The 18946-nt window shown below is 42.2% G+C and overlaps 1 protein-coding gene across 1 annotated transcript in view; it reads right to left on the bottom strand.

The window, feature by feature from the left end:
• The window catches only part of THBS4 (thrombospondin 4), a 108965-nt gene that overhangs the window by 21098 nt on the left and 68921 nt on the right, over positions 1 to 18946 (bottom strand). The window contains exons 16-20 of the mRNA XM_077462608.1: positions 17295 to 17488; positions 16223 to 16401; positions 13139 to 13187; positions 9003 to 9199; positions 4428 to 4600 (exon numbers count right to left, since the gene is read on the bottom strand). Of these exons, the coding sequence (XP_077318734.1) occupies positions 4428 to 4600; positions 9003 to 9199; positions 13139 to 13187; positions 16223 to 16401; positions 17295 to 17488 (792 nt within the window). The remainder of the gene's footprint in view (positions 1 to 4427; positions 4601 to 9002; positions 9200 to 13138; positions 13188 to 16222; positions 16402 to 17294; positions 17489 to 18946) is intronic.

The raw sequence follows: 18946 nt of genomic DNA, 5'->3' as shown, positions 1-18946 counted from the left end.
TTACATGGATGACTTTGTGAATCAAGCCCACACATTGTCCTCTAGGTTTCGGGAAAAGGGTTATGATCCATCTGCTCTTGAACATGAAATATCTAGGGTTCAGCAGATGGATAGGTCCCTTCTGATTAAAGATAAGGCAAAAGAATCAGGTGTGGAAGGGGTTAATTTCCGAATGGTCCTTGATTATAACGTACAGTATAAAAAATTTGAAAAAGTTGTGGCCAAAAACTGGTTTATACTGAAACAAGACCGAGTGTTGGGTCCATTGTTACCCGCACGGCCTTCTTTCATATATAAAAAGGCTCCATCATTGCGTGACCAAATAGCACCGAGTGTTATTGATCCCCCTGTACAAACTGAAAGCAGGCTTTTTTCTTTTCTATCCGGCTTTTATGCGTGTGGTAGATGTACGGCATGCAGGCACTCTAGATGCAATATGAAAAGGAGAAAATCCTTCATAGCCACTAGTAATAATAAGGAATACAAGATCGATAAACTCATCACTTGTTCCACCATAGGGGTGGTATATATGTTACAATGTGGATGTGGTCTCCAATATATCGGTAGAACCTCCAGACCTCTACATGTGAGGTTGGGTGAACACGTAAATAATATTAAAAAGGGCCTGAAGACTCATAATGTGTCTCGCCATTTTAAATTGGTGCATTCCCAGAATCCCAGGAGTTTGAGCTTTTGGGGGATTGAGAAGGTCACCAAGCATTGGCGTGGAGGTAACTTCATACGCCAATTAAGCAAACGTGAATCCTATTGGATCCATGAAACACGGGTTCTTGCCCCGGGAGGTTTAAATGTGGAATTTGATTTAAATTGTTTCATTTCGGACAGATAATTGTTTTATTCTATAGTATCTGATTCTTTTTTATATTTATTGTGATACTTTTATTTTTATTTTTATTTTTATTTTTATTTTTATTTTTATATTTACTTTTTGTATATATTTTTTGATTTCTTTTTTACCTGTATGGTATGTGTTTAATTATAGGTATGTTTGTTTGTTTTTTCTTCATGTACGGATCAGTGTAGCTTTCTGATGACGTCAGCGGCATTTGCGGGTATATTCGTTAGTTCTTATCATTGGTCATGCGACCTACCGGGAGATTCGTTTAAAGCTTTGTATTGTCCGTTTGGGCAACGTCTCGTTCGTTTCTCTGCATATTTTATGCGAGAACTATTAGTGGGTGATATTTTGTTGCCTAATTAGCGGACTTGACGTACGCTTCTCTCTGGTGTTGATTTTAATTTTGTTTTAAAGATTTTTTTGGCGCTCATAAAGTTTTCTATATGCCCTCTCCTTTCCCTCTGTGTATGGAGTGATCACAGATGTATGTTCCGGTGTCACGCTAGTAGCGGCATTTGCCTTGCGCATAACTCCGCTGTTTATTGGTTTAAATTTAGTGTGTTAGTATAAAGCGGCCGTCCGACGTCATTCCGTCACCGCTGATGAAGTCCCGCCCTTTCCCTGGGACGCAACGCGTACGGACCACGTGACTCGCGTCGTGACGTCATCCGCCAGCTGACACACTGATCCATGCATGTTATTTCCTGCTTTGCACTCGGCACTGGAGATCAGTGCTTAGAAATGTGAGTGGAAATTTGTTTTTATTCATTTGTTTTAATAAATTGTTATCAAACGGAGAGCACTAGATTTGCTTGTTCTTTTTCATATATGACATTATCCTGATCTGATGACATTGAGGAGATTCTATCTGGAAATGCTTCCGTTTGGTTTGCTGTAGCCTTATACTTCACCCTTGATGGGAACATGTGTTTTTGACCTATCTGATTTATCAGGGGTCCATTCGATGAGGTGAGAGTCCAACTAGTTCATTGGTGAAGGGATCACATCGTCACTGGATATATTGATTAAAGACACACTGCACAAGTGGACTCTTTTTGATCTTTCTTGATCACTGTATATTGTATCATTCACTATATGGACTTTTATTTATGCATTTAGTATTTCACTGTAAAGAGTTTTATGTATTTGCGCTGTACTGAGATATTTATATTTATTAACACGTGTGCATATTACAAAATTAGCTATGTATGGTCACTAGGGATGGGAGAACGATTCGGCTTGAGCATAAGTTCGGGCCGAAATTTCATTGGTCAGACATTCGGCGAACATCTGAACAAAAGGGTAATTTTTTTGGTCCCCCGAACCGACCACAATGCATTGCGGTGCTGAAGAGTGCATTACAAGCCCTGATTGGCTGAAGCAGTGAAAGCTTCAGCCAATCAAGGCACAGAGCACTGTCAAAGTCATGACTGGATAATGCTGCTTGCAACTTGAAAAGATGCCGGACAGGGCTCGGTGCTGCAGCTTGTTGTTGATCCCAAGTCCCCATACAGATGGTGGTGAGGATGCTAGACCTGTGAGCTCTACCCCCTCCTCCTCCTCCTCCACCACCACCTCCATGCCCTCTTCTGCAGAATTGTCCTATGAACATCAGGTACCCCCTAAGTGTTCATAGGGCTATTCCATGAGTCAGGCTAAAAGGTGTCATGCAGTGCTTCAGCTGGTGTGTTTAGGGGACAGGAATCACACTGGAGCAGAGATTCTTACAGCTCTGCGGGGACAGACCCAGAGGTGTTTCACACCATGCCAGCTGGAGCCAGGAATGGTATGGTGGTGTGCGATAATGGCTCAAACCTCCTGTCCGCCCTTAGACAGGGAAAGTTGACACATGTGCCATGCCTGGCACATGTCCTAAATTTGGTGGTGCAGCGTTTCCTAAATACGTACCCAGGGTTGCAAGATGGTCTAAAGCTGGCCAGAAGAGCCTGTAGCCATTTCAGGGGGTCATACACAGCCAGTGCACGGTTGGCTGAAATTCAGTGGGAATTCCACCTGCCCTTAAACCGCCTGATTTGTGACATGCCCACCAGGTGGAACTCGAATTTGGCAATGCTGCAGTGGCTATACATGCAGCAGAGGGCCATCAATGAGTGTGAGTGTGGCACGACGACAAGCTCAAGATGCCTCTGCTTTTTCCCCCCATGCTAATGGCTGATCATTAAGGATGCATGCACTGTATTGTCACCATTTGAGGAGGACACAAGGATGGTGAGCTGTGACAGTGCATGCATCAGTGACACAATCCCTGTTGTGTTCCTGCTGGAGCAGACTCTGCATGGCATTATGGACAGGGCAATGGAGGCAGAGCAGCAAAAGAAAGAGGAGGACTTCCTTTACTCTCAAGGACCACTTTATCCAGACACCATCATTCCTATGTCACAGAACACACAGGAAGAGAGAGGGGAGGAGGATGAGGAGGGGGATTCTGGCACTTTCATAGGCTTCGAAGAAGAGGAAGACATGCGTCAATCTGTAAGCAATGGCCTTCCAACCCCAGGACCCTTGGGAGTAGTACATGGCTGGGAGGAGGAAGTTCCAGATGCTGTCATCCTGAGTGACCCTGAGGAGTCTGCTTCTCAAGCCTCTGCAAATTTGAGGCGCATGGGCAACCTCATGCTTCAAAGCCTGAAAAAAGACCCAAGAATACGTGGCATAAAGGAGAAGGATGATTACTGGTTGGCAACCCTCCATGACCACCATTATAATGGGAAGGTCTCAGAACTCATCCCGTCCCCACAGAGTGCAGAAGATAAAATCTCTCAAGGACATGTTAAAGAGGATTTTATTGAACGTTTTTCCTGACTCCAGTAGGTTACAGTGTCATGGAAAACGTAGTTTTGAGTCTTCTGTTGGTCAAGAGAGGAGCGTTGGAGAAGGTGTCTGCCTAAGTGAGGCATTTTTGGAATTATTTTAGTCCTCGCTGCCCAGGGCTGTCAGCTTTTACATCCCATCAGCAGCGTCTGCATCACATGGTGAATGATTACCTTGGGGCCAAAACAGAGATGGAGAGCTTTCCAGCTGATGATACACTGACTGACTGGATTATGAGAACAGACCACTGGCCAGAACTTGCCCAGTATGCTACTGAATTGTTGGGCTGCCCTGCATCCAGCGTGCTTTCAGAACAGGCATTCAGTGCTGCAGGAAGTTTCGGTACTGATCATAGAACGCATCTGCTGATTCTACCACAAGGGAGCTTCTCCTGGAAATGGACATGTGAACTGTGGTCACAGTGAGGTTTATTGTTAGCAAGGCAAGAGGCCCCTGAGGTTCTAGTCACAACAGGCTGGGTTGCTCTCAGGGTCCCCCTTTAATGAGTAAATGCTGGAAACACTGGGGAGCCCCATGCTAAAGGACTCCAGTGGGCCATGTGTCATCTAAGCCAGACAACAATGGATTCAAGAGCAGACATACTCTCTGCTTTGCAACGCTGGTATGTGGAAATTTCATCAGGGAACAGTTGCTTTCATCACAGTCCAATCACACAAGTTTTTGTGTATGGTTGACAGACTATCATTACAGCTTACAGAAAGTTATAGTGACTGACCTAATATATCCATCTTGAGGTCTGTGCTGTAGGAACCATCGATAGGAGACCTTGTCCTTCCAGCCAACATTTCTGGGGTCTTTCCACAGGAGTCGTACTTGGTCATTGGTGTCTCCAGTGTGCCACAAGGAGTTGCGTAGATGCTCTCCAGGTCCTGTCTTTGACTTGACGGCCTGAAATAGAAGAGATGAGAGATCTGTGATTGGACATAGTAAGAGCAGCTGACTAATAAAGTAATAGCTCTGCATTCCTTTTCATTCCCCCAGTCCATTCTTTGTCAGCACATGTGCATAAAGCACACTTGACTGGCTCCAATCTGAGCTCTAATGTTGACTGGTCTTAATCTGAGTTCTAATATACTAATTCTAATACAAGGCAAAATTCAGGTAGTTGCACTTGAATGTCAAAATGTACTTTTTTTTTATTAATTGCATTAATTGGCATTTTTATATCAGGCTGGAGTTTAACATTGGGGATAAGGGAATTTAGCATTTAGCATAAGGGAGGCCCTTCTGATCCCTTTATATTAGTTTACCAGGGTACTTCCCCCATTCTGTACATGGAAAGGCTTAATAAGGAAGTACAAGGAGCATTTAAAGTCTGAGGAATATGTCATTGTATTAAATCAAAGAACTAAAGTTCCATATTTTATATGACACTGTTGACCCTTACCTTCTAAAATGGGGGATAAGCAGGATGGGCACCCAAAAATCTGCTATCAAAGAGTCATTTGTGGATTAATTCCATGTGAAAGCATACACCGAATGTTGCCTCTGACAGTATTTCTCTCAGTAGGTGCCTAGCTTGTAGGGCATTGACCCATAGATCACTACTTTACCAACTGTCAGTCATCTTTCAACAGGAAACTGCAGTCTGATTGGTTGTTGCAGATTATTGCTGTTGGTACTACTTTGCACTTTCTCTAGTCTTGCACCTCCTGGTTCACTTTGCCGTAATTCTATAAAGATCCTATGAGAGGGAAAAAGGCGTAGTCTTATGGCCCTCTTTTCCTCTTGGGATTGTGGCAGTGGCAGTTTTTTTTATACTTTTTATTAACGAGTGTGCATTACAATAACTAATTCTACAAAATGCTCAACATGAGCACTATAGAAGATAGAGTACATGCTAACCGAAATGTATCAGATATTTTTAGCATGTATATACAGCTTGCTTGGAACAGAAAAATAAAAGATATATAAAGCATACAATGAGTCACCTTTATTTCCCTGGGTATTATAAATCAACATTAAGAGGTTTGAATTCTGACAGTTGTTACATTTTATATCTGAATCAATGGGCTTCTCAATTACTGGAAATGGTAAGGGTACACCACACATCCCAAATCCTATTATATTTTGTTGGGCACCCTCTGTGTAAAAAAAAAGGCCTGCAAGCAGCATCTTTGGGGTGGTTTGGTATCGGTGTATACACTGCTCCTCCACTGCCCCTGCCCATTGAAATGAAATGAATGGGCAGCACTGCCGAAGCGCAAAGTACTTCAGCAGCGCGGCAACATGGGCGCTTTTGACCCTTTCTTCGGCCACTAGCGCCCAAAAAGCATCACTAAAACGACGGAAAGCTTTACCGCTAACACGCCCCACCCCAGTATGAAAGTAACTTTAGTGAAATCCATTTATTTAACCCTTTCAGCCCCAGAAGATTTGGCTCCTCGATGACCAGAGCACTTTTTACAATTTGGCACTGCGCTGCTTTAACTGGTAATTGAGCGGTCATGCAATGCTGTAAGCAAATTAAATTTGCGTCCCTTTTCTCCCCACAAATAAAGCTTTCTTATGATGATATTTGATTATACCCACGCCTGTGTTTACACTTACAGGCAGGGGAAGTATTTCATTCATCAGAACCGATCAGCAGGTCCAGGCCAGAAATCACTGGCCTGGGCCTGGAGACTGACTGGATCTGAAACAAATCCAATCTTCGCGGCCGCCATAAGGCAACATCGTTTCACCCACCTGTGCCATTGTGCCGCAGTAAAACTGCGACGGCTAGTCGGGAACCCATTAAACCAATAAACAAGGCTGCGGCCTATTTTTATCCAATAAAGTGTGAAGTGGTGTTTTTGTTTAACATGTTTGGAGTACTGGGCCTGCTGCCTGCGATCCCATTAGAGATGTTGTATGGAAAGAAGGCTGTGTATTCCCTTATATACAAACATAAAGCTGGGAGTTCGGTGTTAGTGACATATCACATCACACATACTATAGATGCAGCTTGGCTGTGAAAAGCTTTGGCTGGGCTCTGGGGAGATTGTTGCTCCTGATAGAAGGTGATCTCACTACTGTATGAGTCAGAGGAACTTTCCAGGAGCGAGAGTCACGGCTCAGGAATGATATTCTCTCTGCACACACCTTCAGCCATCAGTGTGTGGACGCTGGCCACATACTGACTTCAATCAGTTATTGGAGTCATTGCCAGTAAAATATACAGGACATAATCAAATAAAGATGCTCTGACTGCAGGGGTGAATAAATAGATTCATAATCGATGGGCCTCTATAAGATGTCAAAAAAAGAGCTTTTATGATTGTCCACAACAAGTCATTACTATATGTTCATTTTTTAACCTGTATTGGAAAGTGAAAATTTAAACCTGATTGATTGCTATGTGCAACACAGCCTGAGAATGTTATATTTGGCTTGGGATCACTATCTTTAATGACATTAATCTAAAAATACTAAAGGTGTATTTAAAAAAAAGAAACATCCAGAGCCATTCGTCCTCTGGAACTGCATGTACATTTGTTCTGGGCAAATGGAGGAAAAATCCAATGTTATTAGGCTATTTTCTCTTAAGGTCAAATGTTACCCATACAGAATAGAGTGATTCATGAAAATACAGCATTATGGCCACTAGATGGAGTGGACGATTATAGGAAAGATGTATGTTTTCCTATGACCTTCAGCTCCATCTAGTGGCAATAATGCAGGATTTTTCTGTTTCACTCTATTCTGTATGGCAAACATCCAACCTGAGAGAAAATATTTTAATAGTATTTGTTCCATTTGCACAGAATAAATCTACACGAAGTTTCACAGAATTAATTTCTCAGAAAATGTTCTAATGTATTAACATTGTAAGTTAGCTAAGTATTTTTCATTCTTTGATTTTAACTTAGATAAATGCATTTTAATGGGTTGTCTCAACCACCAAAACACTGTATGCAGCATATTTGTGGGTGCCATGCATGGCAGTACACCACCTTTGCAAAGGTTCATTGTGGTGCCATGATGAATGAATGACACTGCATCACACCAATGCACTGGTAGTCCTACCAGCTGCCATTCCACTTGCCAATTAAACTGTCTCAGTGGCCAGAAAGAACACTCTTATGGGACAAGGGATTGCAAGTGGTGGAGCTTAAAGGACAGTTGCATGTTTAGTACAGTTGTCCTTTAAATAATCCCTGTACCCCCTAAATGCATTCAGCCTGGTAATGTTCTCAGCTGCTTCCCCATTCGAGCAGGGCTGCATAACGTTTGCAATGAAAAAGTCATGGCCAGATCTCTTTCTTACTGTGCATGTGCACTGTTGCCTCATTCATTCCTCCTTATGGCAGCCTCCAGACTTCAAGCAGAGCATGGCTCATCCATTGAAATGAATAGGGCATGCATGAATGGTAAAAATAGGACATAGCAGCCTAGCAGGGGTGGTTTCACTATCTTCATTGTATATCATTTTGCAGGCAGGCTTTACTCAGGGTTAATTAAAGGAGAACTATGCAAGGTACAAGGTACAGGTGTTCTTTAACCATGACGTCTGGTGAAGGCCCCTCCAGTTTCCTTTCCACTGTCTAACAAGACTGCTTCAGTAACCAGTAAAGTGATTTTCATTGGAGGAGGGTGGGATGGGTGGGCATTGTTGTATACAAACAACAAAGTGAAATGTAATAAATATTGAGGCACAAAAGACATTTTCAGCCAAATTAACTTAACAACAAGCATCTTAGGACTTGTACACATGGTCGGACATTCCCACGGAAAATGTCCAATCGGACCGTGTTGTCGGATAATCCGACTGTGTGTGGGCTTCATCTGACTTTTTTTCATCTGAATGTCCGACCAACAAAGTTTGAGAACTGGATATAAAAATTTTCCGAGAACACTTTGTAGAGAATTCCGATCGGACAAAGTGCCACGCATGCTCAGATCAAATTCCTAGACCAAAGCTATTGGCTACTAGCCTGAACGGCGTCCCGTCGTAACTAAATACCGTCATCATGTTACGAACGATCGGATTTTCTAACAACTTTGTCTGACCGTATGTATGCAACACCAGTTTAGGACAAAATCTGTTGGAAAAAATCTGTGTGTACAAGGGCTTAGAGCAGTGATGGCAAACCTTGGCACCCCAGATGTTTTGGAACTACATTTCCCATGATGCTCCACTACACTGCAGAGTGGCAGAGCATCATGGGAAATGTAGTTCCAAAACATCTGTGGTGCCAAGGTTCGCCATCATCAGAGTGTCTACTCATAGAGAGCACCAGTTAAAGTATTTTGAATTCTCTCACATTCCTGAGTTGCTCGTAGTACAGTGAATGCATACAAATAGTACCTTGAGTTGAATGCCAGGTTCTGCCACAGCTCTAAAAGGGGTGGCCTGCCAGTATGTCTGCTCTGTCTGTTTCCACATAACCACATAGAAACTTGAACTGTCTTGATAGCCAAAGATAAAACCAGCATAATCATCATCCGTCACAGTGTTCACATGGAATGTGCCTTCAAAATCAACACCATTAAAAGCTGTATAACCTGGGGAGACACAAATGAAGAGCTGAGAGCCGGAACCTCTTATACCAAAAATAAACTGTATACAAAATTATAATTTTAAACATAGGAAACATTCTTACAATCAGTAATACATATGTAAAAGTGTCAGGTCAGAGTGGGAGGCCCTTGGGAACAAGAGAGAGGGCCTTAGTGAACCCAAACTGGAACACTACCAACCACCGAATATAAAGTACTTCACCCCAAAAAGGAACTTGATGTAAGAAGTATGGAGAGTTCGATTACTGGCTTATTTTAAAACCTGTAAATTCCTGGGCTATCATAATTATTTTGCTTCAGCACTTCACTAACTTGAAACAAATATACAGTTAGTGAAGTCATGAGCAATAACTCAAATAAGGTTGACGCTGTGATCCTAGGACATGGTCTGGGACACAGCATCAGTGAAACAGAGGGCCAAGATGTGGGACTATCCCGGCAAATCCAGGACAATTGGCATCTATCTGTTATGAGGGTTTACCATTCTTTTGTATGGATCTTTAATATACAGTATCTCACAAAAGTGAGTACACACCTCACATTTTTGTAAATATTTTTTAATATTATACCTTTTCATTAACCACTTCAGTGCCGGAGCATTTGGCCGGCCAAAGACCAGAGCGTTTTTTGAGATTCGGGACTGCGTCAATTTAACTGACGTTTGGGCGGTCATGCCTCATGGCACCCAAACAAAATTGACGTCTTTTTTTTCCCACAAATAGAGCTTTATTTTGGTGGCATTTGGTCACCTCTGTGGTTTTTATTTTTTGTGCTATAAACAAAAAAAGATTGACAATTTAGAAAAAAACACATTATTTTTTACTTTTTGCTATAATAAATATCCCCCAAAAAAATATATAAAAATCTTTTTTTTCCCTCAGTTTAGGCCGATACATATTCTTTTACATATTTTTAGTAAAAAAAAAATCACAATAAGCGTTTATTGATTGGTTTGCCCAAAAGTTATAGCGTCTACAAAATAGGAGATAGTTTTATGGCCTTTTTATTGATAATTTCTTTTTTACTAGTAATGGCGGCCATCAGTGATTTTTATCGTGACTGTGACATTATGGCGGACACATCAGACACTTTTGGCGCTATTTTGGGACGATTCACATTTATACAGCTATCATGGCGATTAAAAATGCACTGATTACTGTGCAAATGTGACTGGCAGTGAAGGGGTTAACCAGGAGGGGGCAGTGCAGGGGTTAAGAGTGTCCTAGGGAGTGATCCTAACTGTGGGGGGGGGGGGGGGGGGCTGTGTGTGACACTACACTGATCACCGCTCCCGATCACAGGGAGCTGTGATCAGTGGCAGTGTCATTAGGCAGAATGGGGAAATGCTTGTTTATATTAGCATTTCCCCGTTCTTCCTCTCCATGAGACGATCGCAGCGGGCACACATGCGTGCCTGCTATGCAAGCATTGCGGGATCAAGTACAATAATGTGATTTCGCACAGTGGAGCCAACTTGCCGCAGTAAAACTGCGGTGGCTAGTTCGCAAGCGGTTAATGTCTAAACCGCTGGCAACAAAAGTGAGTACACCCCTAACTGAAACTGTCCAAATGTCAATATTTTTTGTGGTCACCATTATTTTCCAGCACTGCCTTAACCCTCTTGGGCATGGAGTTCACCAGAGCTTCATAGGTCGCCACTGGAGTCCTCTTCCACTCCTCAATGATGACATCACGGAGCTGGTGGATGTTAGAGACATTGCGCTCCTCCACCTTCCATTTAAGGATGCCCCACAGATGCTCAATAGGGTTTAGGTCTGGAGACATTCTTGGCCAGTCCATCATCTTTACCCTCAGTTTCTTTAGCAAGACAGTGGTCGTCTTAGAGGTGTGTTTGGGGTTATGTTGGAATACTGCCCTGCGGCCCAGTCTCAGAAGGGAGGGGATCATGCTCTGCTTCAGTATGTCACAGTACATGTTGGCACTCAGGGTTCCCTCAATGAACTGTAGCTCCTCAGTACCAGCAGCACTCATGTAGCCCCAGACCATGACACTCCCTCCACCATGTTTGACTGGAGGCAAGACACTCTTTGTACCCCTCACCTGGTCGCTGCCACACACGCTTGACACCATCTGAAGCAAATAAGTTTATCATGGTCTCATCAGACCACAGGACATGGTTCCAGTAATCCATGTCCTTACTCTGCTTGTCTTCGGCAAACTGTTTGCGGGCTTTCTTGTGCATCATCTTTAGAAGAGGCTTCCTTCTGGAATGACAGCCATGCAGACCAATTTGATGTAGTGTGCGGCTTATGGTCTGAGCACTGACAGGCTGACCCCCCCCCCCCACCCCTTTAACCTCTGCAACAATGCTGGCAGCACTCATATGTCTATTTCCCAAAGACAACCTCTAGATATGATGCTGAGCATGTGCACTCAACCACTTTGGTCAACCATGGCGAGGCCTGTTCTGAGTGGAACCTGTCCTGTTAAACCACTGTATGGTCTAGGCCATGTGCTGCAGCTCAGTTTCAGGGTCTTGGCAATCTTCTTATAGCCTAGCCCATCCTTATGTAGAGCAACAATTCTTTTTCTCAGATCCTCAGAGAGTCCTTTGCCATGAGGTGCCATGTTGAACTTCCAGTGACCAGTATGACAGAATGAGAGCGATAACAACAAATTTAGCACACCTGCTTCCCATTCACACCTGAGACCTTGTAACACTAAAGAGTCACATGACATCGGGAGGGAAAATGGCTAATTGGGCCCAATTTGGACATTTTCACTTAAGGGTGTACTCACTTTTGTTGCCAGCGGTTTAGACATTAATCGCTGTGTGTTGAATTATTTTGAGGGGACAGAAAATTTGCAGTGTTATACAAGCTGTAGACTCACTACTTTACATTGTAGAAAAGTGTAATTTGTTCAGTGTTGTCACATGAACAGATATAATAAAATATTTACAAAAATATGAGGGGTGTACTCACTTTTGTGAGATAGTTACATTTTTAGTAAGGTTGAATAAAGACACCAGTCCATCCAGTTGGTCTACAGTTGTCCCTATCCCTTGCACACTCACATGGGTGCCTACCCTCAAGGCGCCCACAATCCAAGGTCCCCATTCATATACTAGGGCCAATTTTGGACAAAAACCAATTAACCTACCTGCATGTCTTTGGGGTGTGGGAGGAAACCGAGGTACCTGGAGGAAACCCACGCAGGCACAGGGAGAACATGCAAGGCAGGTAGTGTCGTGGTTGGGATTCAAACCAGCGACGCTCTTTACTGCTAGGCGAGAGTGCTAACCACTACACCACTGTGCCACCCAATACAGAGATACTATATATTATATGATGGTGAACTGGAATATAGTTTGGAAGTATGATAGAGAGCTCTCACCGTTTAAGTACATATAGATCTATGGGTAGGTTAAAACTGTTAGTTAGGTAATGCCATGGCTGGGAGGATAGGAGTTAACTCCATGCCCGGTTTCTTGGTCTTTTTGGTGGGTTCTTTTCTGGGTTTAGCCCACTTGTCCTGTGAGATATAAATTGGATCAGTGGTCTGGCTCAGAGAGGTCCTTCCTTCCCTCAAGCAGATCCTTGAAAGTTATAGCACAACTGTGGGTTGTGAGACCCGTAAGGGATTGAGACGGAGGATGAGAACCGGAGCAGCAGAAGGATGTTGTGCATTACTGTCCGCATGTAGAGACTTTTAACTTGGGGTTCTCCCTGAAGACACCAGCACTGGAGGATGCCTCCCGAGCACCTACGCCTGCGTGAGAGAGCCTCTGAAGGACTATGATTACTGAATTACACTTTTGCACACAGACCTGTAGTTAGGAGTAGGGGTGTACTTTTATGTTGGACTTTTATATGTAAGCTCCACTTTGATTGTGCTGCTTATTCCAGTAATAGCAGTGATATTTGTGCCCTCCCTGATTAGGAGAGGACTAAATTAACATACCAACAGCCAGTCCAGGGTCACTGTTCATGGTCTGCACAATCTCCATACCCTGAAAGTAATAAAAAAGAACATCAGCAAGAAAATATCTTGTGATTTAGGTTGGGGACTTTCCAATAATAATAAAAAAAAAAACTGGAACTATGAATATTCTAATTCGTTCTGCCAGTATATCTTACATATATACATATGAATCCATGAAAAATAATATCTGGAGTACACACAGAAATCCACTACACAGACATCTAACTAACCAGTAACATATACAGTATAAAGGTATAACTATAGCTAAAGTAGATCATTAGATTACCATTAATCCAGGGAAGTGGTACTGCCTGGAAATGTGATGATTTATCCAGATGTGAGCATTTGGCATTTAACTGTAGATGAATTGAACACATGCTATACATACTATACAATAATTCCAATGCCTCTGGTGGATTGCTGTAGAAAAAATTACTATGCTGCAGCATAGGATATTGTATTATATTGGTACAGATTAGAGGCAGGACCTTTAAGGGGCACCTGTTCTGCAGCAAATGCATTATTCCTAAGTATGAATAGGGGTAGAGCGGGGGGTGGTAGACAAGTTTGCAAGTGTAAAACTTTTTTTAAGAACACACAGTCATGATAATGCTACCATCGATACTAGGAAGGTGTTTTGCTCATGTCTATTTAGTAAGGTTACTTTGTGGTATAAGCAAGGAAGCTCAGACCTCAGCAGTGTATAAATGTGCTTTTACTATACAAAAATGCTGTACATGCAAAAGCATTACAATATTAGTAAATACAATATAAGACTATACAAAAATGCTGTACATACAAAACTGTTACAATAATAGTAAATACAATACAAGAATAACAGATATACCTATAACAAGCAGGAACTATGGTAGGTAACAATAGAAATAAGCTTTAAAGTTACTTAACTCTGGTTACTGTGTGTTTGTGATCTCCGTTGACAATAAGGACTCGGGCTTCTTGAACAGTTGCTGGAGTTTAGGGTGATCATGTCTTCAGGCCTTCTGGCTGGATACAGACCTTTCTTCCATCAGGTCTTCAGGTATTCTGCAGAGTCTTCGTTGTCAACAGAGATCACAAACACACAGTAACTGGAGTTAAGTAACTTTAAAGCTTATTTCTACTAATTTCTACAGGCCATAGTTTCTGCTTATTTGCTAGGCATTTTCCTTGGTATAGGTATATCTGTCAGCCTTGAATTGTATTTCCTAATATTGTAATAGTTTTGTATATACAGCATTTTTGTATAGTAAAAGCACATTCATACACTGCAGAGGTATGAGCTTCCTTGCAAAGTAACCTTACTAGACAGGCGCCAGCAAACAAAACAATTGGGGGCCCGTATGGGATTTGCGCTAAAGTTATCTGAAGCAGACCTGTTTTCTGCGGTGTGTTGTGTAGCTTGTGCTAGGTAAAATGCTGCATAAGCTGTATAGTAAATGCACATTTATACACTGCAGAAGTCTGAGCTTCCTTGCTTATACCGCAAAGTAACCTTACTAGACAGATGCCAGTAAAACAGAAGGGTAAAGGGAGCATTAATCAGGGCCAGAAATGACCTTCATATTCCCAGAAGAAATTATTATTAATACCACAAGCCTCCCATTGGATAATTTTAGACGTTTTTGATAACAACATACCAAAACCAGCCACAAACCTGGAAATTCTAACTGAATGTTTGGTGAATAAAATGCATAAGAAAAGTTTACCTTTGGTGAAAACCACATGTTCATTTGATTAACAGATCCAGAGACACAGGCAGCTGAAGTCACAAGAAAATCTCTGCTTTTTTTTAAAGTCTAGGTTACCCCCCATCCCCTCCCACAAACCCTATATGTTGCTTGTTTAATGTGATGGGTGGCTTCAGTAACCAATGAGCAGGGAAAGTGAGAACAGGCAGAATAAAGTTCAAATTTGTAGAAACAGCCAAAATTTGCATATAACTTCAGCTGCCTATAATTCAGGATCACCTGAGGTGTGGTTTTCACTGTAAGTCACCACTGCTTATGCATATTTTCATTATATGTTCAGTTGGCCAGGTTTGTGGCAGGTTTACTTTAAATAAATAAGACATCACATTTTAAAGAAAGTCATGTTTTGCTTAGAAGGTTTAGCTGTAGCCATAGCTATAATGTTATTATGTTTGACCTGTTTGTTTCTAATATGTGTATAATATGCTTCTAATATGTGCACAGCAGGATTGCATTATCAATATGATTGCATTATGACAAGCTGGGGTCAGGTCATTCAGAATGAATATTATAACAGAACACTGAGAAAGGTCTCATCGTGTCAGGTAAGTGTAGCAGGATACACATAATGGGGTTTAAATGACATAGGGATAAGGAGTCATACTATGTTGCATGGTAGGAAAGAATACTCAGAACTCAAAATGTCAAATAAAGAAATCTCATGTGAAACAAAGGACAATCTTATAATTCTTCCAAGTATTCAAAGCTCCGCCCTGCACGTTTTGTCATCCAATGTCCTCCAGGGGCAGAAGGCCCCTTTTCTTCCTCCTTTCCTATGATATGATGAAGAAGTATGGAATGACAATAAAACAAGGTCTTTAAGAGGAAACTGCTGAACCGGGATGAGCCGCAGATCATGACTCTCAGAGTACATGTGTTAGCTGCTGGTTTATAAGATTACCAGCATCTTCCTCTGGTCAATTTATCTGGTGCATTTGGTGGTGGGGAGCACGAATTGGGTGTCTTAAGGAAGAAGTTTGGAAGAATGATAAGATTGTCGTTTGTTTCACATGGGATTTTTTGGGGGATTTTGGACACTGCATGGGACTTTTAGTTATGTTCTTATTTTTGCATAGAGGTTCTATTGCACATTTGTGGACATTCATTATATGTGACACTTTAATTTGAATAATATTTATACTCATATTATTTTCATATATTTATTATTTATATGAATTTCAGTGCTTACATTATGCACATTGCTCTTTGAGATATTGTTCATATTACATTGCTGTGAAAAGATATAGTAGTGTTTTTCATTTTTTCACATATGTTCCATGGTGTAATATGGCAAAAAGAAACTCAAAGACTTCACCTGATTCAAAACTATCCAGTTGGGATCAATCTGAGCGTCACCCTCTGGGTCCAGAACAACAGTCTGATAAGCTCTAAAGTCAGTTAGGGTGATCTCAGCATTTTCTGGACAAACGTCAATACGATCGATAACTGTGTCCTGGTCAAAATCTGACTCGCAGATGTCTCCAACACCATCACCTGGGCACAGAGCATGAGAAGGGTAATATTAAACATAGAGACTGCTAATAGGTAAAAATGTATGCATATCGTATATACATTCAGTCATATCGGACTCTCGAAAATTCTAAGAGCACCATACTTGAAAGCAATTCTCCACAGATTTTTTTTTTTTTTATGAGGGCGGAAGCCAAGTCTTTCCTCAACTGTTCAGCTTGGGACTGTCATGCAGAACTTGATAACACATGTGCATAGACAACTTGTACACATATGCTAAGCCCAAATAACTTACTGGAATTTAGAGTCCTGGATGTGATTTAAACAATGGACCCCAGTGCTGCAAGGCATACATGCTAACCACTAAGCCACTATGCCACCCAAAATGCATGTATAAAGCCAGGGCTGTTTCTTGCACCCTGGTAAAAAGGGCATATGCTAAGCTGGGAGATCTGGGTTCTCTTCTTCCTGTGCAAAGCAAAGTGACCCTGTCTCTGGAAAGGGCACCCTGACCCCAATATATTCCCCTTACCGTGTGACAATGGGGTTGATTTCTTAAAACTGGAGAGTGCAAAATCAGCAGCTCAGCATAAAAACCAATCAGCTTCCAGATATTTTTTTTATCAAAGCTTAATTGAACAAGCTGAAGTTGGAAGCTGATTGGCTACCATGTAAAGCTGCACCATATTTTGCACTCTCTAGTTTTAGTAAATCAACCCCAGTGTCTCTCTAATGCCCTTTCACGCCCATGACCATGCAGTAAAATGTGGTTTTGTTGTACATTGATATATGGGTCTTTTTCTTGCATAATAAATATGGGTTAGTAAATGATAGATGAGTATTACTGCTGAAGAATGGACAATAAAATGTTATAGTTTCTCCTAGGAAATTGGATGAAATAAAGACAGTCTTCTTACTGTTGTCATCCTCCTGGCCTGGGTTGGGTACCAGTCTGCAGTTGTCCGGTCCTGGAGGAATAATGTCTGGTATTCCATCATTGTCATCATCATCATCACACTCATCTCCAAGTCCATCCTTGTCTGTGTCCAGCTGGGAGCTGTTGATGACTGTGGGACAGTTGTCTGTGCTGTCCTGGTGACCATCGCCATCACTGATATAGTAAAACAAAATCATTGGGTCTGTCAGAATAACTAATGTTTTCTTCCTTCCAGGCATGGAATATTTTTACATAATTACATTGTTCCAGCTTGGTTCAGTGTAACTATGTATATGCAGGGCTTTTTTTCAGTGGGAACGTGGGGGAACGCACCTCCAGCACTGAATGTATTCTATGGCAAGGTGTGCTGGAGGGTCAACTGATGCTGACTGCTGGGGGATCTATTGTCACTGGGGATCTATATTTTTTGTGGGGGTCTATTGTTGCTGGGAGGTATTTTGTTGTGGGGGGGTCCATTGTTGTTGGGGGGAGGTCTGTCGCTATGTGTCGGAGCACCTATTGTTGCTGTGGTAGGATCTGTTGCTGCTTGGGTAGGGTCTTTCAAATTCCATACAATTTAGTAGCACAAAATTATATTTGGTTCTGTACTCTCTAAAAGAAGTGGTACTGGGAGGTGGGTAGGGGGTGGAGCCAAGAGACAGTGCTCGGAGGTTGGTAGGGGGGCAGAGACGAAAGGGTGACTCATAAGGGGGGAGTTCCTGCACCTATTCTCTGAGAAAAAAAGCCCTGTGTATATGACATATTTGACCAATGCTCCTGGAAGCCGAAATTCACTGAAGTAGACACTGCTACTCCAATCACCTCCACTTGCTTCTGGGTATGGTGCTGAGCAATCAGCCTGATGCATTATGAACACAGGAGCTCGGCTGCTCAACATGGACACTATTCAGGATTGCATTTTCAGAATTATTGCAAAGAGTTCTCTGATTGGATGAGGCAGAGAGTGTGATATCACTGCCCTGCCTCTCCACCTCATCCAATCAGAGAACTTTTTCATTCACTGAATGGTGCCAGCGTAGAGTGGCCGACATCATGTGTTCACAATGCATTAGACCAGCCACTCAGCATGGGATCCAGAAGCAAGTGAAAACCAATGGAGTAGTGATTTCCAGCTTCCAGGGACATCAGCCACGTATTATAAGTAGTAATATTGATCTAAACTGGACCATTCTTGTAATCCTGTGGACAGCCTTAATGAGTTCCAACATGCAGAAAGAAGAATTCCAGGTATGGATATTTTATACATGTATAAAATATCCATACCTGGAATTATACATGTATAAAATATCCATACCTGGAATTCTTTATTCTGCATGTTGGAACTCATTAAGAGCCCATTCACACAGGGGCAACTCCTGATCCGATTTCAGGTCGCCCCTAGTCGCCTCAGGTCGGACAACATTTAAAAAGCAATGTAAGTGAATGAGAGCCGTCTTAATGCACACTACTGAAGTCGCTCCGACTTCAGAAAAGGTTCCTGTACTACTTCTATCCGACTTGTAGGCGACCGGTACCCATTGATTTCAATGGAGATCGCCTCCAAGTCGGATCTCCGTCTATACGGAGGCGACTTTGACAGAATTATTAGCTCTGAAGGGGGAACTCCACGGC

This window comes from Lithobates pipiens, unplaced genomic scaffold, assembly GCF_037356315.1.
Source record: "Lithobates pipiens isolate NorthernLeopardFrog02 unplaced genomic scaffold, aLitPip1_a1.2 Scaffold_3, whole genome shotgun sequence".
NCBI lineage: Eukaryota > Metazoa > Chordata > Amphibia > Anura > Ranidae > Lithobates > Lithobates pipiens.
This window is presented reverse-complemented; position numbering and strand designations above follow the sequence as displayed.